Here is a 25,600-nt window from a genome sequence, read left to right as displayed (position 1 = left end):
CTGCATATTTGCTGTGCAACATATAAATTGTCCAGCTGTCAAACCTAGTTGCCAACAAACTATGTATGATAGCCAGACACCTGATTGTCCTTGTAGTGGAAATAAATCTCATAGTAAAGGATTTGCCAAGGTTCGCTCAAAGAGGTTAAGTCTGATTTATTAAGAAAACATACGAGCGCAAGGACTTCAGGATAACGCATGTGAGTGATTCATCCAACAGAAGTGAAACAGAAAGGTGTTGCGGGGTCTTTTATATTCAAGCAATACACAGGTATGATGCTTCCAGGGATGTGATTGGCTAACCCATCTTTACACGTCAGGTTGAGGGAGGTAGAGTGAAACTACAATGACCTCTAAAATAGTTCCCCTAGCAAAAGGGTTGCCAAGCAACAGATGCATTGGATGAATTGTTCAGTTGTTTTGAAAAAACACAATGATAGGCCTACAATGCACTGGATCAAATGGGAGGCGCATTAATACTGAAAATTGAATGATATGCGTCCCATGTGTGTGTTACAAAGTATTTTAACACGGCTTCCAGCCAATCAGAATCAAGAACCAGAACTAACTGTTGTATAATTTGAATTAATGTTCATATTTTATATTGCTGTGTGTTTATTTTCCACTAATAAAAATGCTTACCTTCGAAAAGTTTACCAAAAACTCAAAAAATGTGGGGAGTGATTTTTCCACTTTGTCAGTTCTTTGACGGAAGCCAACTGAACAAGCATGCTCTTCAAAAACACAGTGCCAACTAGTGTTTCTTTTGTGCATAACATATGTGTCAACCAAATGGTAGAGATGGCTCAATCAGGTAATATATATATATATATATATATAATGGTAGAGATGGTTCAATCAGGTAATATATATATATTTATTTATAAATAATATAATAATATATATAATTATTTTAATTTTTATTTCTTCTTCAACAACATATCAAGACTCGAAAATGTGCTCGACCAAACAGTTGAGCAGGCCATTAAATCTGTCCAGGGACAAGATGAAAACTAGCCTTTAAAATAGCTCTGGCTCATACTGTATGCAGCTTGACTGTTGCTTTGTATGCATTGTCCCTGATAAATAAACAAAAGAATGAGAAATGAAAGTAAATACAATCAGTGCTAAGAGGAAGGATCATTGTATTTACCTGATCAAATTCTTGTAATATTATCTCACCCTCCTAAAGTAGAGTGCCTAATTTCACTATTTGCATGTACCACAATGAGCTTATCTTGATGTGTGACCGCTGTCCTTTAGAGAGGAAGGTGTCTTAATCTTGAGCTGTCTTTTCATGGTCACATTTCAGGGCTCTGTCCAAAAGGCAAGAATCAGGAGAAATCCCTGGAATTACTGTTGTACTGACACACACACACACACCAGGCCTTTCGGTGAAGTCAGCACACTTTCTCTTCATGGGACCTCCATGTGTTTGAAAAATACATTTGTATTCGGCTTTTCAATTATGCTAAAGTAGTAGGTAAAAGGAAAATGTAGAAAAGTATCCGAACCAAAACTCATTTGTCCGCCAGCTTTTAATATGACTTCCTGTCAGTCAGAGAAAAAAATAACTTAATAATGTTCCCACAGCTGCCAGTGAAAAGAATGGTGAACTACAAAAGCAGAAAAATAATCAAGTGAAAATTGAGGTCAGCCACAAGAGTGGAGGTAATTGCCCTCAAAACCTCTGAATCAATCTGCAGGGATGGAACAGGGGTTACATATAGTCTACATGGTCTTTCCACAGGGGACACTCTGAGCACAAAAGCATTGAAAAGGCTTTGGAAAGACAACTTTGCCGCTTGCTGTCCAGATGCTGGGCAGATTTTTTTCATGGACATAGAAAAGATGACTTTACCGAACGTTGAATGCGTGTCCAGTCAATTTTTCTGACCAACAAAACTAGGTCAAAACCTAGTGGCTGGACCATATTAATTGTGGCTAATTTGCATAAATCTGCATAACTTCATCCAACTGACCAATGATGTAACTTAATCACTCAGTCAGCGTCAGTCAGTCAGTCAGTTAGTTAAATTATGACCTTTGTTTACATCAGTTACATTGACTTTCTTGAATGTCCCTTGAGATGAAGTTGAAACAGGGATTTACCCCAATTGTTTTTTTCCCATCGACCACACACACTTGCAAAGCTAGTAGGCGTAACAGCACACAATAGAAATCTGAAGGGGAGACACTACAGTCAAAATTGTGTTTTTTCTTCCGAACTTCAATTTTCTGATTTTTCGATATTCTTCTACTATAACATGCATACTGTCACTACATTAACAGAGAAATGGTGAGACTTGATTAAAAACTACTATTTTTCAAATACTGTAGTTGTACCTGTGAAATAAGCATATGAATTCATAATACTTATCTTTATCGGCCATTTTCTTAAAATTACGTTTTTTCAGTACCTGACGTCACTTGGTACCTGCTATCTCAAGTTCCAGGGCAGGTGCATTCACAAAACTTTACATACTGATTCTCAGATGTATTTTGCAAATATTTACAGCTGGAATTGTGAATATCTTGTTGTCTTTTCATTTTAGGTTGCATTTCCTGTCTAAAAATACGCCAATAAATTGGGTGGATGGGTGTATGCAGTATTTTTTCAATCTCTTGTAAATAAGCTTGTATTCACAAACCCAGCTGTAAATCTTTAAGTTTTTAGTATATTGTCAAAACAAAAGTCAAACTTTAAGCCTGACTTTATCCATTGTTTAGATACTAGGTACCTAAATATATGCAAATTTACGCATATTTAATGAGTTATTGCCTAATTTGCACACCTAAACTTTTTGAGAGAAAGTGTAATACAAAAAATATTTATCTTGATGTGAAGATAAAACCGGTAAAAATTCATGAGGATATCTTTAAATGAAAAAATAAATCCTATTCAACTGTAGTGTCTCCCCTGAAGTGTTGTCATCATTTTGTAGGTGAATACTAGCATTTGCAACTTCTGTGGTTCTAAAAACAGAAAGCCTATGGCAAAAATGAATGTTTTTTTTCTCCAAAAGGCTTAATGATGGGTTACGTCCATGTTATGTTTGTTTATATCAGAAAAAATATCTATTTTGACACATTTCTTGCTAGCCTATAATTCCTTTCTACATTTTTATGCTGTTCTATAATTTATTTTTAATAGGCCTATACATTCAGCTAACTAGCAGCTAACTACTTGCAGGCTGCATTTTTCACTGCAGAGCTTTCCAGACCACATTTTCCACCCAAAACTATTTTCTGATTATCCTTGAAGAAGTGTGTGAGATCTGCAATACTGTAGATACGGTCATGGATGGATGGAGAGTCTAGCTAGTCTTCAGCTTGCAGCAGGCTCTGTTGCTACTTGCTTTTAACTACGTGTACAAAATATGGCGACCACACATCTCGCTGCAGTTGGTTGTGCAGGTCCTCAGAAATTAACACACCACAAATCACGCATATATGCATATGTGTTGTTAAACAGCAAGCACATAATCCATTAGGTTGGCTTCACGATCTTCAGGATGGCGAAGCCAAGCTAGTGGAAATGTTCAATAGTGGAACTTCAGACAATTAGCGTAACAAAACCTTTGCCAAATCCAGTCGGAAGAATGGCAAAAACGTATTTTCCTCTGACGTTACTTGAGTTACTTCGAGACTGTTGGGGGGCAGAACAGCAGTCAGAACACAGTCTCTGATTGGCCTGATCAAATTGTAATTGTAGAAATTGTTCGAGATGGGGGTGGGATTCCAGACTGATCTGTGGAACGAAACTGAATGCGAGCTAGTGAGATCGGGATGGTCTCACAAGGGTAGTGAATGTGCTGTTTATGTTCAAAATGTTCTTTTTACTGTATATAAAAAATGGGGGGACTGTACTGGCCCTGCAGTGGTGGAATGAATTGCCTGACGTCAGGACAGCAGAGTCACTTCCCATCTTTCGCCGCAGGCTCAAAACTCATCTCTTCGAGAAGTAGCCTACTACCACAATCCTCCCTCAGATAGTATTTTTAGATTGCTATTCTTGCACTTTGCCTTCAGCACTAGATTATGCTCTTAGTCACTTGTTTTAGGAAGGAGATGCACTTGTGAGTTCTGGCGAGTAGTAGTACATTGGATTTTCCTACATTAAGTCGCTTTGGATAAAAGCGTCAGCTAAGTGACTGTAATGCAATGTAATTTAAAGTGAAGTCACTTCACCTCAGAGAAAAGGCTTTCAGCGTTCGAAAACCGCCTTCGTTTCTGTGAGTAACAAAAATATATTATCTGTAGATAATGAAGAGCAGACTGAGTGAAAAAAGCTAATGGAGAAATGAATGGTCCCTGACTAACACCGTGGAGTAGAGCTAGGTCTAGAGTTGCAATTATCACAACGAAAGGTAGATCTCAATTAATGACAAGAGGTTTCAAATCACTCATGCAAAGTTACTGTTTCAGATTATAACATACAAATGAAAGCACCATTTAAAAAAACGTTTTTATTTTTTATTTACCTGCTCTAGCCATTCACACTAGTTACTCTGTGTTCTTGCAGGCCTCTGTGTAAAACAGCTCTGAAATCGGTTGTCATAAAAAAAAAGTAAAGTAAATAGTGAGTCTTCTTGATGCCCACGTTTGCCGTGGCCCTCTACCAAGCCGGCCTTGGGGGCAGAATTTAGAATAAATCCTATCTGCTTCTCTGTCCCTTATCTCATTACAATGTCCTTCAGATTCCCCTATAAAAAGCAGAGCCAGAGCTCTCTCAGGCTGCCGTCGCTTTTGAACAGACACCATGCTGCCCGCAGTCGTCAAGCTCTGTTGTGGAATCTCCTACCCACACCTTCGGAGCATGGCAGGTACCGTCACTGCGGCCTGTCCCCTGCACAGAAACACCTCTTCCTTCTCTTCTCTCCTTGGTCTAACTATTGGACCTTTGTTAAACATGCAGCAGCACCTGCATGGGCTTCTTGTTCTATGGCTTTGGTGTCTTTGACCAGGCATTGTGGTTGAAGGAGGTAAACTCTTGTTCACCGCGCATTGCTATTCCCCCACAGGACTGCGACGCACAGCTATGGCAGCGATTGGCCAGGAGATTGCTTACAGGCAGCGGCATGGGCGGATCCAGCTTCCTGAGTGGATGGGTCATGTAGCAGGGCACACCGGCACAACTCACAGCGGTAAGTCTGCATTGCAATCATAGTAGTGTGATTGCGAATGTGTGCATTTCCCAATGAGAGTGCACTTTCTCCCCATGCTGACCATGTCAAACTAACACAGAGCCCATGAGAGAGGAGATCGGACCAGTCAGGTCTGAAGACCTGTTCTACACACAACAGGGAGAGGAGGCACTAGAGAAGGCTTTGGAAATCCTGGAGGACAAGGATGGATGGAAGACAGAAATTGCAGAGGTAATAATTCATAATCCAGCCTCTTTTACTAATGACAATTACTGTATCTCTCTCTGTCTCTCTCTCTTGCTCTCTCTCTCTCTATCTCTCTTTCTCTCTCTCTCTCTCTCTCTCTCTTGTCTGTGCAGATACCCATTTTGGTAGTACTGTACATCTCTTTCCAACATTCTGAAAACAGCTATGGCACTGCAATAGAAAGATGTTGCTCTATGCTACGACCCTGTACCATCTGAATTTCAGGACAACAGGGATGTGATCTGTAGCAAAGTGCTGCCCGGGGCCCAGAAGGTCTTCAGGCTGGAGGCTGTATTAGACGCCACCCCGGAGCAGCTCCACGACATCTTGTTTGTGAAGTTGGAGGAGATGCACCAGTGGAACCCGAGCATCCAGCACATCAAAGTAAGATCATGTGGTGCCATACTGTGTTTGTGGCAGGAAATACCAGCACATATTAGCCAGCGTGTGCCATTGTGTCTCATGCGTGACACAATTATGTCAAGACCTGCAGTACAGTAGTAGTGTTCTCTGAGCAATTTTTGGTCTGATCTCTTCAAGGTTCTTAAGCAAGCGGGCTCCGAAACCATGGTTACACACGAGGTGTCGGCAGAGACGGCAAGCAATCTGATAGGTCAAAGGGACTTCCTGAGTGTCAGGCACTGCTGCAAACAGAAGTCACGGATATACCTTGGAGGTGCGGCCACCCACCTGGAGTCCCACCCACCTCAGAAAGGCTTTGTAAGGTGAGCTCATCTCCTTGGTTTTGATGGAGACAAACAAACAAAAGACAAACACAGTTGTACAAAGTTTATTTTCCGTTTACATTTTCCGTGCTCAGATAGTTAGTCTTGGTTCTGTTTAGACATCTGTTCTGGTCTGACATTATGAGTCATTTAGTTAGTCTACCAAGCTTGGGGAGGTTACCGTAGTTATTTAAGTTTTTGTTTTCCATTTAAACAGGGCACAACACGGACCAACGTGCATTATCATTGAGGCATTAGCAGATCACTCAGGGAGGAGTCGCTTCACTTGGCTCCTCAACATGGACGTCAAGGTACCGTAGACACATATTTATTCATATCGTCAGCTTTACATTCAGAGCTGTCCAAGTAACATACTGTCAGCTTTGAAGCTCGGCAAAAGTTCAAAATGTATCATTGTCCAACATGCTGACATTTTGTGTCTGTCGAAATGCATCAGCCAAATGGATGTGTGTGAACTTCACATACAGTAGATTGATTAATCAATGTTTCTTTAAAGCTCTGATATGGTTGGCTGCCTTAGAATCAAGATTCATCTAATGAATTTGCTCACCATGGCTTGTTCATGCTGAAGCCAGCCAGGTTCTACCTCAGAATGCTGGTTTGCCACAGTCACTCTCCAATGGGTCACAGGGTCTAAATCTCCATTTATAAAGTGTGTGTCTAATGAAAATATATCCTTGTGTTCCAGGGCTGGCTACCAAAGTCCATTGTCAACCAGGCTCTACCCAGAGCACAGGTGGAATTCACAAGACACCTGCGAAGACACCTGACAGAGCGACCTGCGCAGGGCTGAGTCACACACACACACACACACACACACACACACACACACACACACACACACACACACACACACACACACACACACACACACACACACACACACATCTGCAGGCACTACCAGTCTGAGACAGGGAGCCAAGCAGCAAACAATAGGAATCTATACTGTACAGTACCACACAAACCTCATTTATTTTTACAGTACCTGCCGAATTAATGTTTGGTTAATAGTATGATACTGTATGCATTTTAGAAAAATAATAATATATACTTTTATATACTATATGACTTGATATATTAAATGATTTATATAGTTGGTTACTAAAGTACTGTATCTGGACAGTGACACAAGGACAATGAATTTGTTATTTTGGCTCTGTACTCTTTTTGTACATACAGTACAATTTTGTAGTGTACAGTACTGTAAATCCCCTATATGAGGGTGCCAAAAGTATTTGGAAAGATTACCATTATTTACAACAAAGTAGTTGTGTTTACTACTTGGTGTTTTATCCTTCGTATGCAATAAGTTCTGCCAGGCTGTACTGCAGCTAACTTTAGTTCCTGCATTTTTTTTGCCTAAAATCTCTGTAAAAAATAAAACCTATCAAACTGTTCTCCTCAGTTGACACCTGAAATGAATTGCTACAGTACTCTACATCTTTACACTGTCCTCCACAAACAATCTTCACAGATTTTTGAAATATCAAAAACTGAGCCCACATCGCATCAAAATGTTTTACTGTAAACAGAACTGTATGCAGCTACTGCAAATATTTGCTCAATAAATCTCCAATGTTCATGAAAAAAAGACATTTTCATGACATGGTAGGTGTAGTGTGAAATTTTTCAGAATTGTATCTCAAAAACTGAATTTTTGACAGTATTTTGAAGTATGTCCTCATTTTGTCCCCTCAAACTACTGCTGTTCATACAGGAAAAAATACACTACCCACCCACAATCCTATTGTGCAACAGCAATGTTGCCACCAATCAGAGACGATGTTGTTGGCAACCCCACCTCAATAGCTGACCCTAGGACTACAACTGGCTAAATTGACTCTGATTGAGAACACCTGCACCACTGCTTGTTTGATTGGTTTCCACCTGTCTTACTAGTCTGTGTATATACAGTATAGCCTACATGTAGCTCCCCCAGTCCAGTTCTTTGTCTATTCATTATTTGCTGTAGCTGTGCGTTGTCCCTGGTGTTTGTACTTTATGAGTTCATGCCCAGGGTGATGGAGAATAAAAATGTGAATGTTTACTCATTGTGCTGTGACATGATTTTACAGATATTTTAAAGTTTTAAATTATGGTCCGGGCAGTTCTGCTGACAAGACTTATGTATTTGTCATTTGTCTCTTCTTCCTCCTTCTACCTACAGTAATGCACACTTCCCCATAGTTTCATTTAGCTTAGCTATTGGCCTTTTTGCACAGATTGTCCTTAGGGGAGTATCCCAGTATAGCTTGACTTTGTTGTATTTTTAAAATGTGTTAGTTTGTCACCCTCTATTTACTGTAAGAAATGCTTAGTACAGCTTCAAGCTAGATCAGGCCAGCCTGTTTATAATTTGTAGCAGGTGTTACTGTCTGCTAATCAGTCCCACCTGTGTTCAATCCAATCAAATCAGTCAATCAGTGAATCCATGCTCAGTCCAGAATCCCACAACTCATCCCCATCACAGTATGTAGGCCTACTAATATGTTCATGCAGGATTCCTATGGTGTAAATATCTAGCTGTGACATTTATACTTATTTTAGATCAAACTGCCAGCTTCTCACTTGGCTCAAACAAGAACATGACCTTCTCTTGGTGTCTGGTTGTGAGTTCAAGTCCTGGGTGATGCAGAATAAACATGCTAATGCCTACTCAAGCATTGTACTGGATTTCAGACACATGCTTTTAAAGATTTTTTTTAATTTAAGAAGTTTTAAAGAGGTCATTCGTCTCCTTCCTCTTCCTCCTCAAAACGCCTGGCCCCGATCCAGTGCTGTGCACAGTATTGCGTAATATCTTAAACATTAAACATTAACACTGTCTGTTGTCCAGAACTCATTTTTAGCTGTAATTTATATTAGATTCTACCAGCGCATCTTATCCACAGAAAGTATTTTTTGAAGGATTACCTTCAGAGCAGGCTGGCTGAGACATCCCCATACATGCTGTGTGGCAGAAAATGCCGTTAAGTAGCACAATAAAAACAATGAAAGGAGAAAAAGCTTCTAAGGTTTACTATCTTCAAAGGGAAATCTTTAATTATATTTGACGCATGTTGAAAAGTTCAACAGTCATCAAATAATCACTGAGTACAGAGATTAATGTGTCTGATGCTGAGTGCTAAGAGAGCTCGTATGTCAGGGGTTTGTGTCCTCTGCCACCAGCACAGTATCTCATGAAGTACATGGAGTTAGCAATAGCAATGGAAAATGAGTTTAACCAATACTGAGCTTTTCAATCTGCAGGTGTGTGTGAATATCCACCTATGGCACAGACAGCTCCACAGCAAACTAATGGCACTCTGACCAAGATTAAATAAGATATTCCCACAATATTTCTTTCAAACATGTTTTTTTTTTTTACTGTTTTCTCCTACTATTTAAAAATTTAATAAATATTAACATTTAAAGCTTTCAATCATGTATATACAAGAACTATACAATACACATAATGATGTTATGAACTGCAATACAGGAATGAGATAATGCCAACTTCAACAGTGTGACATCGTACCAAACGCATTCTGCATACTTACATTGTATGTATTTCCCAATTATAAGATACTTTACATTACATTGTTGGCTGTTACTTTCTTAATATAACCTGGTGAAATTTACACTATATACAATATGATGTGAAAAATATATCAGTTACAAAAAATATATCAGAATGTGTTTTTGTTTTTATCTGTTAAAGAATATGTGACTCCCACACAGGCAGTGAGCATGCTACACTGGGATTGGCTGGCTGGCACACAGACTTGACTGTAGACCGTCAAAGGCAATCTCTTGTTCTGTAAATGACCTTTGGAGAGCACATCAACAAAAACAGCACTCGGGGGAGAGGATACAGAGCTCCCTGCGAGCGGTGACATTACCTAGCCTTCACAAAGCCCCCGAAAGTCAGGATTTTTGTCCACGCATGCCACACACATTCACAATATAAGTTCAATAGTAGTTCTGATGCACTTGAAAACAGGCTTACACAACTATACACAGATCAAAACGTAAATGGTGGCAATGCAGTCGTCACATTTTAACATGTCTTGTAGTCATTATATTTTACAGCACCTTGGTTTACATACTTTGTCTTCCATTTCATAACTGAAGCAGAGAGGGCCGAGCAATGCAGTGCAAGTGCATAGAGATCACTCCGCAGTTTCGTTGAGGTAACCATTACTGGTCTAAGTCCACTGGCATGGAAAAAAAATCTTTTCTTTAAAAATATTTTATTTCAAACTTGCAGCAATAGTTTGAGAGTCCTCCAGAGTCCATCATCAGGTGTTGGAACACTGAGCCGACGGAACAGATCAGGACTTTTTAAATTGCTGAGCAGCGCGTTCACAGGAAGGAGACTCCATTCATGTCTCGACAGACAGGGTTCTGTGAGTCGAGTCCCTCTCGGATCCTAAATTGTCCCTTCTTGACCTGCTGGCGGCGGCCGTGCCTAAAGTGCTGTTTGGACTGTGCTCTTTAGAGCCGCCTCCGCTGGAGTCCGCCGGGGGCCGGGCCCGGCGGGCTCCCTGCCCTGGAGGTAGAGGAGGTCCGGGGTCCGTGCCCCCCTCTCCATCCCCGGGCGCTGAGTCGGGGCTTCTGGTGGGACCCTCGGACAGGACAGCACCCGCTGACGGAGAGGCGTGGTTCGGTGTGGTGGCGGTGGTCAGCCCCTGGGCAGTAGACCGAGGGCGCCTGCCGCTGGCTTTAGTGGTTAGGGGTGGGCTTTGGGTGGTGGGCGGGAGCAGGGGCTCGGCCGGGGGGGTGGGGTTGGGTTGGAAGGGGGCCTCGGGTTCGACGGAGGCAGGGTTGGTCTCCTGGTGTTCTGGGGGGAGCGTGGTGAAGACGTCCTTCTTGTTGCAGGACTCGCAGCACAGTTTGTTATAGCCAGGGATGGAGCAGTAACGAGCCAGGACCTCCATCTGGCAGAATATCGACTTGTCTCCCAGGCATGGCTCATCTGAGGAAGGGGAAGGGACAGGATTTCACCTCTTCATATGAAGACGTGCAGTATATACAGTATCCACACTTATTGAGACGTGCAGTACATACAGTATCCACAATTATTGAGACGTGCAGTACATACAGTATCCACAATTATTGAGACGTGCAGTACATACAGTATCCACAATTATTGAGACGTGCAGTACATACAGTATCCACACTTATTGAGACGTGCAGTGCATATGGACGTAATTCATAAGAATCTTCACTGACACCCAGAATCTAAAGCTTCACTCGCCCACTTACTTGAGGAGATTTTGTGGACTGGATTATCCGAAACAATCTGATGCACACCTTCGTTCTTTGCAGTCGAGTTCTCCACAGCTTCTATAGTGAGAGGGGGCAGCGAGGATTGTCCTGTTAGGAAGAGAGTGAAAAATACACATGCCAAGCTTCAGATTGTTCCATGGCGTGACTTAAAAGCATCAGCTATAAGACGGTGGAGAACCAGACACATCCCCTTGGTAGCAACCCCGTTGAAACCCTGTAATGAAGCTTTGCACCAGAGCCTAGACTCCCTTCTTTGGTCCTCTAAATCAGCTAGTGTGCAGAGCTCCATCAAGTGGTCCACAGAGGCAGTGGTAGCCTACTGCCAAATGGTTAGAAAAAAAAAAAAAAAGTTTGGTAATATACAAAGCTAGTTATTTTTATATCTTAAATGTACTCAAGAATTCATATACAGTAAATAAAAAAGTTGACTGTAAAGTAACTGTCAAGTTAAAATGTATAATTTCAATGACCAGTTATGTTTGAATATCACCACGCCAATCACATCCGTTGGTGTTGAGACAATATGTGTTCAGCAAACGATCCCTCGGATCCCATGTATTTGAGAAGGTGGTCCTCTGACTTTTTTTAACGATCAAAAGTGGGCCTTAAGTTACGAAAGACTGAGAACCGGGGGGGTGGGGGTTGAGAGGAGTGGCAGGGTGGTCTGAGGTGAACAACAATGCCGCATTCAACCCCTGCTGATGACTGCATGCCATTTGTGGACAGAACTCATTAACTGGCACAATGAAAATGACACCGGCCAATGTCTGATGTACTTTAATTCACCAATTTAAATCAGGTAAGCCTAAGTACTGTGCCACTTCCAAGAGCTCAATTTACCCCCCGACATTATGTGTAATGGGTGGATGGATTTATATTGGCTCTTCACACATCAGCAGGCTACTGTGGGCGCTGCACATCATTACAGCAGGCAGAACCACTCTTGGCTTTTATAGACACAGCAGGGGCAAACTAAAATGGCACAGAGACTGCAGTTACTCCATGTGATCGACTTCACTCTGTGTGTGTGCGTGTGTGTGTGTGTGTGTGTGTGTGCACGTGTGCGCATCTGCAGTCTGGCTCACAGGATGTAGGTTTTTGGAATAAGCCTCTTTATAGCCGCCAGCTACTTCTCCCAGCGTCAATCACATTCGATCCGCTGACACTATTTGGCAAAGGGAACCGTTGGAAAATAAATGAGCTTTTGCGCTTTGAGCTTTTGGTTTAAAGAATGATAGATAGACGGAATGAAAATAGTTTGCAGCCATCCCCGTCTCCAGCGCTGTGACCCCGTCAGTCTTTACCTGGACAGGGGCTCAGTTTACAGATGAGGACAGTTTCCGGCTTGTCGCCCTCGCACTGACCGATGGTGTTGTCAGTGGCCCTGCACACCACCTGCCTCTGCTGAATCCCCTCTCCACAGCTCACTGAGCACTGGAGGACAGAGAGAAACACACACACACACACACACACACAAACACACACACACATTCCAGATTAGACCCAAGGACATAAGACTCTCTGAACCACTTGGGCTCTTCACCTTAATTTAAACATAGCTTTCAATCTGCTCTACAGTCTTGGTGAGCTGCGCAGTGGCACACACACACACACACACACACACACACACACACACACACACACACACACACACACACACACACACACACAGACTATGGGGTGTGATTCGTGCCAGCGTAACAAACACTCAGTGCTTTCGTCGCCTGCATTGCGTGTATAAAGGTACTTTGGCGAGCTGATTAATAGGCGTGCATATACGCACGCGTTACGAGTCGCTCGCATTCTCAGAGGGTGACGCGTAAAAGGTGCCGTGCCACTTTTGCGCACATGCATGTAACGTTTGCACGCTCGTGTTAAGTCAGCGGGCACTAGAAGCTGCGAGCGGGGCTCATTTGTCCATATTGAATACAAATTAAGAATATTTATATGCACTCAATCAAATTCCAGGACCCTCCTTGCATAACTTTTCCTAGATATGTGTCGTTTTATCTCCACTATCGCTACATTTTCAAATAAGAGCGCGCATCTGTTCGAACTGGTGCTGACGGTGCTGCAGCGCCCTCTATTGACAAGAAACACGTGTAGGCTATCTGAACATTTGTTTTAAATTGCGAAGAAAGAGTCATTCAGATATTAGGCTTTATTAAAAACAAGTTGCTTAACATGTGCGAATTCCATTTATTGAGAATGCATTACCAATTGGCAAGGACGAGATTAGAACCAGCTATGATTTAAAGGCAACTGACCTTACACGTGCGGCCGCTAACACGTCTGCTGCGTTAGCAAGGCACTGGCACGTTTGACACGTCGCTATGCAATTTCTGCACACATTACAAGACGTACGTACGTACGTACATCTATGATTTTACCAAACTGTCAGGTGTAGTGTTGGGTGTCGCATATGTGAGGCGCATCTAACCTGTAGTGTTGCCGTCACGCACACGATGCGCAATACGTGTAAACAACATGTGCACAGCGTCTGCGTGACAGGTACGTTACAGCTATGAGACGTCTGTCTCTCCATTGTTTGTCAATGGAAATTATTCACGTGCGTTTAGACGTTTGATGTCATCGCGTCTTCTTTAGTAGGTGCAAGTCAAGCGTTTCAGTATGGTGTGCTGGCACTAATCACACCCCATACACAGACACACACACACACACACACACAATATGAGGCCCAGCCTCTACTCGTAGCTTCTGTACAGTGAGTCATATTGATACGAATCCTCCAGGTTAATATTCTAGGTAGGATCACAGGCTTCAGAAAAGCTCTGTTGCAGTACATGAATGATGAATGATGAGCCCATGAAGAGCTTTACAGTATGTGCATTTTGGATCATCAGATCAAATCCATCCATCATCCATCCACCCATCCATCCATCCATCCATCCATCCATCCACCCACCCATCCATCCATCCATCCATCCATCCATCCATCCATCCATCCACCCATGCATTCACCCATGCATTCACCCATCCATACATCCATACATCCATCCATGCATTCACCCATCCATCCATCCATCCATCCATCCATCCATCCATGCATTCACCCATCCATCCATCCATCCATCCATCCATGCATTCACCCATTCATCAGCCCATCTATCCATCCATCCATCCATCCATCCATCCATCCATCCATCCATCCATCCATCCATCCATCCATGCATTCACCCATCCATCCATCCATCCATCCATCCATGGACGTCCTTCAGCCCCACCTGGGACCAGGCCCCTGTCCTCCACTGGGCAGGGCAGGCTGAGTAGTTGCAGGCCCTCCTGGTCTCGGGCCGCTCTTCGGTGCAGTACTTGGCGTGGACGGGCCTCTGGGTGCCGTTGTTCAGGGCCTGCATGCACTGAACCAGCCTGGACTGGTACCCCAGCTTCCCACAGGTCTTACTGCAGGGCGTCCACTCCTCCACCACCCACCTGCAGACAAACACAGGCTCTTCAGCTGCCGTCATCTCAACATGCCGACCACCACAATTATACTACGCTCTTTATCTAGAAGCCTAGTGACTCGGAGAGAGAGAGAGCGCTTTAGCGTTGGGTCACAAATGAAGATAAGAGCCTCCTTTGCCGGCTGTCTATGCAGCATGCGGACGGGGGACCTACAACGGCTGGTTACACTCCATCACGTTGCACCGTTTCCTGATGGGTTTGGGCTTCTTGCTGGTTTCGCAGAAGTTGCGATGCACCAGACGACTGTCGCTCTTCCGCCTGCAGCCATACTTGGTGTACTGTATTCCTGCGGGGTCACAAGGGCGTAACTAGCCAAGGATACGCTGAGCAGAGAGAGTACCTTCGGTCAAAATATACATTGTATTTCTAATAAAAGTATAATTATGAGTTTCAACAAATTGCAAACCCATGCATGCACACAAACACATACACACGCATGCACACACACAAACACACACACATACGCACGCATGCACACACACACACACACATACACACGCATGCACACACACACACACACATACGCACGCATGCACACACACACTCGCACACACATACAAATGCACACACACTCGCACACACACGCACACACACACCTCCTCCACAGGCTTTCGAGCACTGGGACCAGCTCTTCAGGGCCCACTCGTAGGTGTCGAGCTCGGCCAGGAGCACATTGTTGTTGGTGATGACCGGCAGCAGGTCCTCGTGGATGATATACTTGTACGTCAGGCTGACCTTGGCCTCGTCCTCCTGGGGGATGATCTAGTCGGCGCAGGGACAGGAAGCAGAAGCCCGGTCACCAGCCAGCCGACTAGGCCTCATTGTGGACGATCAAAATTCTCAGCTTATACAGATTATTCAGATCACAGCAGTTTAAGTAGGGAGGCTTGCTCCCCGCTCCAAGTCGCCGACTCAAACCACATGTTCTTCTTACCAGTACAACGATGGCTTCGTGAAGGGGGCCGATTGTTTTCAGGCTCTCCTTCTCCCCTCCAAAGGAGTATTCCCACTCCAAACCGTTCTCGATGAAATTCTTAGACTTGGCGTCTTCGCTTTTCGCATTCAATATGAAGTTGCCAGTGACTTGATTCTTAACAGCTGTTGGAAACAGAAGGAACGCGTTTTCAATGCACGAATGGTAAAAAAAACAAAAAAACAAAACAGAAAGTCTACAGTACTACACTCATCACAGACCTGTGTCTGTGTCTGCAGGAATAAGCCGACAGTAACACCCACACTCAGAATCATCTTATCTTCCCTCATCTTGTCTTCCCTCATCTTATCTTGAACAACTAGGACTGAGAGAGGACGAGGAACGGAGGAGAGGAGGAGAAGAGGGGATGAGAGATGAGGAGTGGAGAGGATGAGAGATGAGGAGAAGAGAGGATGAGATGAGGAGAGGATGAGAGATGAGGAGAAGAGAGGATGAGATGAGGAGAGGATGAGAGGAGATGAGTAGAGGATGACAGAAGAGAGCTTGGATAGATGCCATGGTGACACAGAATCACCCCTTTTTTTCACACAGAGAGCTATTGCGCACTGCGAGACACACACACACACACACACACGGGCATGCACAGGGAGCAGAGATACAGTAGACCGACTGACAGACAGACAGACAGACAGACACAGACACACGCACGCACGCACACACACACACACACACAAACACACACACACACACACAAATAATCCGTAATGTTGTTCATAACATTTCAAAGAGGCGGAAAATGACTGATATTGTCTGTCTGACCACTGTAAAACAAAGTACATTACTGTATAAATATAGAACATGGCCAGCAAGGCCCACTCACCAATTATATGTGGCGATGTGTCATTCTCCTCGATAACTATGTGGCGGGCCCCCACCGGGATATCAAACATTTTTAGCATTCCTGTTACAGTAGACAAACATGTCAGTCAGTGGATGTGTGGAACCAATTTATACTAATCATATTAAGGACTAAAAACCATTATAGCAGAGCCTTTTCAATTACCGTTTTGGCTTATCTGTTTTTATGCTTTAATATGTTTTTTTTTATGCCTCTCTGTTTTTATTCTCATGTTTTGGTCTTGTTTTTTCTCTGTGGCACTTTGAGATTTGTCTCAAATGTAAAGTGCATCACAAATAAAATGTGTGTAATGTTTTTATTATTAATCAGTGTGATTGTCAGATACCACAGCTTTGTCTCAGTCTGTGTTTTTGACTGTGTCAGACCAGGAAAAAATGTAGTTGTTACTGAACGCCATTCTCAACGTTTCATCTCATATTACCTTCATCTGCAGAACGGATCATTAAACATCAGTTGCTATAGCAACTGTACAAGCTCTCGAAAAACATTTCACCCGAGGCGGTTGGCGATTATTACCTGTTTTCTTGGGCGTCTTGGTGAGCGTCAGTTTGACGGTGCGACAGTGGGAGTTGTCCCCTCCGCAGACGCCACACTTGTCTTCTTGTTTGTAGGATCCCACCTCCTTGTCACATCCCACGTGCTGCGGACACAGGGCAGTCAGTCACAACCAGAACTAGACCCTGGAAGCTTCCCTACTGACCAGAGACTAGACCGTGGAAGCTTCCCTACTGACCAGAGACTAGACCCTGGAAGCTTCTCTACTGACCAGAGACTAGACCCTGGAAGCTTCTCTACTGACCAGAGACTAGACCCTGGAAGCTTCTCTACTGACCAGAGACTAGACCCTGGAAGCTTCCCTACTGACCAGAGACTAGACCCTGGAAGCTTCCCTACTGACCAGAGACTAGACCCTGGAAGCTTCCCTACTGACCAGAGACTAGACCCTGGAAGCTTCTCTACTGACCAGAGACTAGACCCTGGAAGCTTCTCTACTGACCAGAGACTAGACCCTGGAAGCTTCTCTACTGACCAGAGACTAGACCCTGGAAGCTTCCCTACTGACCAGAGACTAGACCCTGGAAGCTTCCCTACTGACCAGAGACTAGACCCTGGAAGCTTCCCTACTGACCAGAGACTAGACCCTGGAAGCTTCCCTACTGACCAGAGACTAGACCCTGGAAGCTTCCCTACGTACCAGAGACTAGACCCTGGAAGCTTCCCTACTGACCAGAGACTAGACCCTGGAAGCTTCCCTACTGACCAGAGACTACACCCTGGAAGCTTCCCTACTGACCAGAGACTAGACCCTGGAAGCTTCCCTACTGACCAGAGACTAGACTCTGGCACAGGGGAATACAGCAGACAGACAACAGACAGCGGAGAGGCCTGATAAACAACGCCAGATTACAGTACCGGTGGAGTGATAATATCAATCAATCAATCAATCTATCTATCTATCTATCTATCTATCTATCTATCTATCTATCTATCTATCTATCTATCTATCTATCTATCTATGTTCAATCTAGAAATGTATTGGCATACAATTAGAATAGAAATCAAACAGAAAGTGTAATACATACAATGTGTGTTTGGTATGCTACATTCATTATTTCATGAGAAAATTAAAGATGAATATAATTGTTTTGGTTTTCATTCAAATATCTGCCCCAATTTCAGCCTTTTCCCGACCTCTTATGTAATGTAAAATGCATTAATGTAGACCTGTACAGCCAACACCTAGAGGGCAGTCCAGTTCTTACAAAGCCCCTCTCCTCAGAACACTTACAGGAGCACCTACACCTCATGAATTTCTTCTGCAGAGCTCCACCACTAGGGGCAAAAACTAGCCAGACATAAATATCACTTCTGCAATGAAATGTTGAAATGAAAAACAGGACTATGACTATGACTGATAATATAAAAATGTGGTCTTTCACTGTATAGGGAGGGGAGGATGAGAGAAGTGTTGACAGAGAGGGGTAGTGAGAGGAGGAGGAGTGTTGAGGGAGGTAGAGAGAGGAGGAGTGTTGAGGGAGAGAGGTAGTGTAGAGAGAGGAGGAGTGTTGAGGGAGGTAGAGAGAGGAGGAGTATTGAGGGAGAGAGGAAGAGAGAGAGGAGTGTTTAGGGAGAGAGGAAGAGAGAGAGGAGTGTTTAGGAAGAGAAGAAGAGAGAGAGGAGTGTTGAGGGAGAGAGGAAGAGAGAGAGGAGTGTTGAGGGAGAGAGGAAGAAAGAGAGAGGAGTGTTGAGGGAGAGAGGAAGAGAGAGAGGAGTGTTGAGGAAGAGAGGAAGAGAGAGAGGAGTGTTGCGGGAGAGAGGAAGAAAGAGAGAGGAGTGTTGAGGGAGAGAGGAAGAGAGAGAGGAGTGTTGATGGAGGTAGAGAGAGGAGGAGTGTTGAGGGAGGTAGAGAGAGAGAGGGGGAGTGTTAAGGGAGGGAGGTAGAGAGAGAGGAGTGTTGATGGACGGAGGTAGAGAGAGAGGAGTGTTGAGGGAGGTAGAGAGAGAGAGGAGTGTTGAGAGAGGTAGGCAGAGAGACCCACACATACCAGACATTCCCCGCGGGCGCACACGCTGAAGGGGTCGGCGTAGCTGCAACGCGTCCCATCATGCATCACCTGGTTCATGAACACCACCTCACCCGTCTCTTTGGACTGACAGCTCAACTCACACTTGTGGGCCTCTGCAACACACACACACACACACACACACACACACACACACACACACACACACACACACACACACACACACACACACACACACACACACCACACACACACACAAGCCAGATAGACATCTTCCAGTCAGACTGTCTCCACAGACAGTCTCTGATATAGCCATTACAGATAAATACCCTCTATCTCTCTTTTAATGTCCAGCTCTAAAATGTCATCTCTGTTTTCCTGTACAAGGTGAGATTTCAAAGAGTCCAAGTCCAAAGAAAAGTCAAACCAAAGGCTGCATTTTTTCCCCCTGCTTTAACTATCCTACCATCGGGGTGCTCGTAGGGCAGCCAGGTGTGCTTGATGTTCTTGTGGTATTTGTTGCTCCTCTGGACGCACTGCTGGGCGCGGAAGTCCTCGTAGGGGCCGGCGCACTCCTCCGTGTTGCACATCTGGTAGTCGAAGGTCGACCCGGGGCAGTCGCGGCCGCCGTACGCCGGTCTGGGGAGGGAGAAACTCATCAGCCAAAAAACAATCCTAGAGAGAAGCCTGTGTTCCCCAACTGCCACCCTCTCTCCAATTGATTTCTTTTTATTCATGACTGAGTGAGTCTCCTGCTGGGAGTCATCATGTCCCACTGGGTAGGACATGTTTGCCATTGTAGTGACACACTCACACATATCTAGGTTGCGTCTACGCGTTTCGCTAAAGTTTAGCGATAACACCCTTGAGTTTAGGGTTAAGGAAGACCCTAACCCTACACCTGACCCTCACCCTAACCCTAACCTTAACCCTAAACTCTATGGTGTTCTTGCTAAACTGTGTTGCGAAAAGTAATCTCGCATCTAGGTCACGTCCACTCAACCTAAATCTGTGCACTCAAGTTCTATCTCGCACAGTAGACAAATCATGTTGTCCATACATACAGTACATACCATATAGTCTCCAGTCAAGGAGAGTGAGTTTGCAGAGGTCACCAACAGGAGTGCCTGGACTACTTAGCCTAATTGACATTATCTACCTCCCTCAGAAGCCCCTGCCGTTACTGCCCCCATGCTCCGCCCCCTATCCCCCTCCTCCCCTCCCCCCCTACCCTACACCCAGGCTGCGTTCCGAATCACATACTTCCATACTATATAGTATGCCAAAAAAGGATGTAGTATGTCCCAATACATAGTACGTCACATGCAGTATGGCAAAAATACCAGGATGTCCTACTACATCCGGACGTATTTTGCAGTATTTAAGCCAGCAGACTGTTCTGGCTATTCTGACCCATAATCCATTGCACAGTGGAAATGACGTCACATGTGTGAGTCACGACAGCTGTGGACGAATGTCGCTTCATGGACAGCGACGGATTTCAAGGCGTAATGTTATGACAAAGTGGTAGGTCCAATTGTATGCATACTGCATGCAAAGTACGTACTTTCTAGGGGTAGCTGTGGTACTAGAGGTATGAAAACTTCATATTACGATTATAGTGACCAAAATTATCATGGTTATCAGTATTATTACGGTATTCTAAAATGTGCAGACAATTTTTTTTAAACTACTGATACACACACACACACTGATATCATTTCACCAAGTGTTTTATATTGAAAACCACAAATAAAATTATTTTATCAGTATTATGCACTTTTTGTTTGCATAAACATTCAAATAATGTGTCTTGCTAAGAGTGTTGCTAACTTTGGTTGATGCTGGACAGTATTTACAGTGGGTTTCAACCGAGTTTAATTAAACACGGTTTTGTAATGCGATAAATTTAATCGCGAATTACAAATGTTATTGCGGTTTATCGTTATACCGGTTATCAAGTATGCGATTGGGAACGCAGCCCCAGTCTTCCCTTCCTGTCATGTGCCCAGCCCCCCCGCCCCCCCCCTCCGGGGTGCCACTCACGCAGGGTTGTTGCACTGTCGGCTGCGGGAGCGCACCCCACCCCCGCAGGTCCGGGAGCAGGAGCCATACTTGGACCAGGAGCCCCAGCTGCCGTCGTGGCCCTGGGGCTGGTGGGCAGACCTCCAGATACAATGGCCCTTGAAGCACCACTACAGCGCATGTGGGGAGAGGCAGGGAGAGGATCGTGATCAGAAACAGCAAGTAGGTTTTCACATACAAGGAATTTGCTTTGGTTTGATGGTGCATAACAATAAACATAGCAAGAGGACAAAACAGGCCAGTGCAAAATGCATTAACAAAGTGACAAATTCAATACAATACAAATACAGTATACAGTCAAATATATGATAACGTACAAAATAATACAATAAAAATAAATACAATAATATAAGTGACAAATGAACAAATATGAAAGTGTTAAACAATAAATAAGATATAAGATATGTCTGTTTGGGTCAGGATACCAGTCATTGTCAGTGGGTCCTTGTTGATGAGTCCAGCTGCAGTTGGGAAGAAACTTAGGCCACTTTCACACCTGAATTTGTTCAGATTCAGGGAATAATATGTTAAAATGTTGCACTTGGACCTTAGCTCAATACCTGTTCACACAGCAATATGGACAGAGAAAACGATCTCCGGGTCTGCTCTGGTTATGGATACGCTCTCAACACCACGCGCTTGTAGATAGTTTTGTGATTGGTCCACATTTTGCGTGAAGTTTGGATTTCTGGAAATCCTTTCTTCGCTGACACCGGTGATCGACCCTTAATCGAAAATGGAGCATCAGTGGTGTGTGTATAATAGCGTTGATTGGTCTTCTCTGGTTCATGTACCAGTGTTCGGTACATGGATTACATATCCAGTTTGAGCAGGCATCACAACTACGTCCAGAAGATTGTTGGCACTGTTGTGACAACGCACTGTTTTGCTTATACGGTAACGTTTGCAACAGGTACAACAATGAGTTGTATCGGTTTGTGGACAACGTACGTTCTCACTGCAAACGAATTGCCCCGCGGGGCAATTGCAAGCAAGGCTAAGACCACCATCTCTAAGTGGTCTCGGCCTGGTTGATTTGTTCCAGAACCGTGAGCGATTCCTGTGTTCACATATGCCCAAATGACACAATCTACGGGGGAAATGCTCCCAGTATCGGAACACCAAGCTAGTTCTGAATACACCCTTATTTTTGTGCCGTGAGGTTTTGGTCCTGATGGACCACAGTGTCCTGCCGAATGGTTCAAAGAGTTTATATCCGGGGTGGAAGGGCTCAGCCACAAGCTTTCTTGCCCGCCTCAGGGTCCTGGAGGTGTGAAGGTCCTAGTAGGAATGGCAGGTTTCAGCCAATCACCCTCTCAGCAGAGTGGATGACTCGCTGCAGTCTGGCCTTGTACTTGGCAGTGGCAGCAGTGTACCAGATGGTGATGGAGGAGGTGAGGATGGACTCAATGATGGAGGTGTAGAAGAGTACCATCACTGGCTTTGGCAGGTTGAACTTCAGCTGCCTCAGGGAGTCATCATCTGCTGTGCCTTCTTGGTAACGGAGCTGATGTTCAGCTCCCACTTGAGGTCCTGCCTGATAATGTGCCCAGGAAGTGGAAGGACTCCACAGTGTCACACAGGGTGATGGGGGCGGGTGGGTTTCTGAAGTACACAACCATCTCCACTGTCTTAACAGCATTGAGCTACAGGTTGTTTTGGCTGCACCAGGACAGGAACAAGAATTTCCCCTCGGAGATCAATAAAGTTAATGTCTGAAAAACATTTGTCACAAATACGTTCATGATTTCCTTCCAGCTAGAGCGGGACGCTTCACACATTTCATGTAGGAGCTAGCTAGGTTAGGAGACTGTCATCTTTAGACACACATTAGTGCAGTTTGTATGCAGATTAAGAGGCTAAAAAGCTGGTGAGCTGGTGGTCTGGAGCTGGTGGATGGAGTCATGGGGGATGGTGTCAGGACTGTCCCGTTGTACTTCAAATCGACAGCAGAACTCATTCTGGTTGTTGGTCATTAGTGGAGTCGGGGGCTTTTTGGTTTGTAGTTGGTGATCTGTCTGAGGCCCTTCCAGACAGAGGCCAAGTTGTTTTCTGAGAAGCGCTCTTGAAGTTTCTCAGAGTGCAGTCCTTAGCATCTCTCACCGCTTTGCTTGACCTGTATTTAGTGTCTTTAAGCCGGCGCTCCTCCCCACTCCTACACGCTTCCTCCCTTTTCGGCCATAGCCGACTGAGTTTAGCTGGAAACCAGGGTTTGCTATTCTTATAACTAACCCTGGTGCGTGATGGAACACACACAGCTCCCCTCACAGAAGCTGATGTATGATGTCACAGCCTCTGTGCACTCATCCAGGCTCATCCAGCACATCCATCCAGCACATCCATCCAGCACATCCATCTAGCACATCCATCCAGCAGTCCTGGGAACTCTGTTCTTCTTGCAGTCATAGTGGAGCAATTTTAGATTGAGCTATACAATTTATTGGGCCAGAACAAAAGTACCTTTTAAGAACCTTATCATACCTGTATTACTGAATGTGCTCCTACAATCAGGATAATGATTAGAAGAATGTCTCACCTTTGCCGGGGCACACTCTGTACCATCAACCGGTGGACCCTTCTTAGTTTTACAGAAGTACTGGTTGTCAGGATGGCTGCACCACAACTGCTTGCAGGGGTCGTAGGTTCGAAACTGAGAGAGGAGAGAGAGATAGAGAGAGAGAGATAGAGGAGAGAGAGATAGAGGAGAGAGAGATAGAGGAGAGAGAGATAGAGAGAGAGAGATAGAGAGAGAGATAGAGAGAGAGAGATAGAGGAGAGAGTGATGAACAGTCTGCAGACGCCGGCTGCACACCGCAGGACACAGAGATCAAATTCCTGCTTTATGCAGATGACCTGGTGCTGCTGTCACCCACAGAAGATGGGCTCCAGGAGCATCTAGATCTGCTGGAACAGTCCTGCCAGAACCGGGCCCTGGTAAACTTTAGACGAAAATTATGATCTTCCAGAAAAAGCCCAAATGTCAGGAGCACAGACACCAGTTCACTCTAGGTAACATCGCATTAGAGCTCACCATGAACTACAGTACAGTATACATACCTCGGTCTGATAATTACAGCATCAGGGAGTTAAGGATAGCAGGAAAACATTGAAAGAAAAAGCTTGTAGAGCACTCTACGGCATGAAAAGGAAATTCTACAAAGTAAATATACCAACTGTAATCTGGTGCAAGCAATTTGACAGCATTAGCCAGCCCATTTAGCTGTATGGAAGTACAACAGAAACCCTACAAGCATCTTAAACATCCAAAGGAAAACGCCAACCAATGCATGTACTGTAGGGCAGAATACGGCCAGTTTCCATTAATAATAAATATCCAAAAGGAGCACTAGAATTTTGTATGCATCTAAACTCAAGCCCAAAAGACACACTACAATTTAAAGCACTAGAATCCCAAGAACTCAACCCTGAAAGGTTCTAGAACTTACTAACAAGATAACACCTGCTACGGTTCAAAATTAACCAAAATATGAAACAAACAAAAACTCTACAACAAAAACAAAAACGAAATTACAAAACTAACTGAATTGTTATCGAACTCTCAGACCAAATAACACATTTGCAGAATATCTCTTCTCTGTCAGAGATATAAAGAAAACCTGGCTGCCCAAAGAGCACAGACTGTGTAGTCACTGCGGGACAGGAGAAAGAGAAACAGACTTGCACCTCCATTACTAAAGGGGGTGCGCGGACAGAGGAAAAAGAGCTAGCTTACTACTACACAGATCGGTTAAATGTTGGTGTGTACGGATCGGTTTTATTGAGGACAAAGTGACAACTGAGCAAAACTTGCTATGACAGCGGCGTTCCCCTTTAAGTTACACTATTTGATGTAGTTGTTATCCCACTCTATATTTCATTTGGTTCTGATTGACAAACTGTTTCTGTTTATGTTCTACTGTCATATTGCTTTGGCAATACTATGCTTGTCTTCGGTCAAGCCAATGAAGCATCTTTGAATTTAAATTTGATAGGTGAGAGAGTCACAGAGGAGAGAGAGATAGAGATAGGGGAGAGAGAGGAGAGAGTGACAGAAGAGAAATAGATAGAGGAGAGAGATATAGACAGAGTAACAGAGGAGAGAGATAGAGAGGAGAGAGAAAGAGGAAAGAGATAGAGAGAGATAGAGATAGGGGAGAGAGATAGAGATAGGGGGGAGAGAGGAGAGAGTGACAGAAGAGAAATAGATAGAGGAGAGAGATATAGAGAGAGTAACAGAGGAG

At 44.2% G+C, this 25,600-nt stretch overlaps 2 protein-coding genes across 2 annotated transcripts in view; one reads left to right on the top strand and one right to left on the bottom strand.

The window, feature by feature from the left end:
* Positions 1–4,762: 4,762 nt before the first annotated feature.
* Positions 4,763–6,932, top strand: star2 (steroidogenic acute regulatory protein 2; the record flags this gene model as incomplete). Its single annotated transcript, XM_084456078.1, has 7 exons — positions 4,763–4,826; positions 5,025–5,147; positions 5,248–5,378; positions 5,619–5,777; positions 5,934–6,118; positions 6,336–6,429; positions 6,828–6,932. 7 exons carry the CDS (start codon positions 4,763–4,765, stop codon positions 6,930–6,932), a joined length of 861 nt encoding a protein of 286 aa, XP_084312204.1.
* A 3,571-nt stretch (positions 6,933–10,503) lies between these two features.
* The window catches only part of adamts14 (ADAM metallopeptidase with thrombospondin type 1 motif, 14), a gene marked incomplete at both ends in the record, with an annotated part of 42,341 nt that continues 27,244 nt past the window's right edge, over positions 10,504–25,600 (bottom strand). The window contains 13 exons of the mRNA XM_084456077.1: positions 10,504–11,096; positions 11,387–11,497; positions 12,715–12,844; positions 14,656–14,863; positions 15,050–15,182; positions 15,493–15,658; positions 15,831–15,994; positions 16,711–16,791; positions 17,266–17,389; positions 19,296–19,429; positions 19,741–19,913; positions 21,321–21,469; positions 23,896–24,009. Of these exons, the coding sequence (XP_084312203.1) occupies positions 10,504–11,096; positions 11,387–11,497; positions 12,715–12,844; positions 14,656–14,863; positions 15,050–15,182; positions 15,493–15,658; positions 15,831–15,994; positions 16,711–16,791; positions 17,266–17,389; positions 19,296–19,429; positions 19,741–19,913; positions 21,321–21,469; positions 23,896–24,009 (2,280 nt within the window). The remainder of the gene's footprint in view (positions 11,097–11,386; positions 11,498–12,714; positions 12,845–14,655; positions 14,864–15,049; positions 15,183–15,492; positions 15,659–15,830; positions 15,995–16,710; positions 16,792–17,265; positions 17,390–19,295; positions 19,430–19,740; positions 19,914–21,320; positions 21,470–23,895; positions 24,010–25,600) is intronic.

The sequence above is a fragment of the Borostomias antarcticus genome (genome assembly GCF_949987555.1).
Source record: "Borostomias antarcticus genome assembly, chromosome: 22".
In the NCBI taxonomy this organism is placed as follows: domain Eukaryota; kingdom Metazoa; phylum Chordata; class Actinopteri; order Stomiiformes; family Stomiidae; genus Borostomias; species Borostomias antarcticus.
Note: the sequence above shows the minus strand (reverse complement) of the source record. Positions and strands in the feature narration are given on the sequence as shown.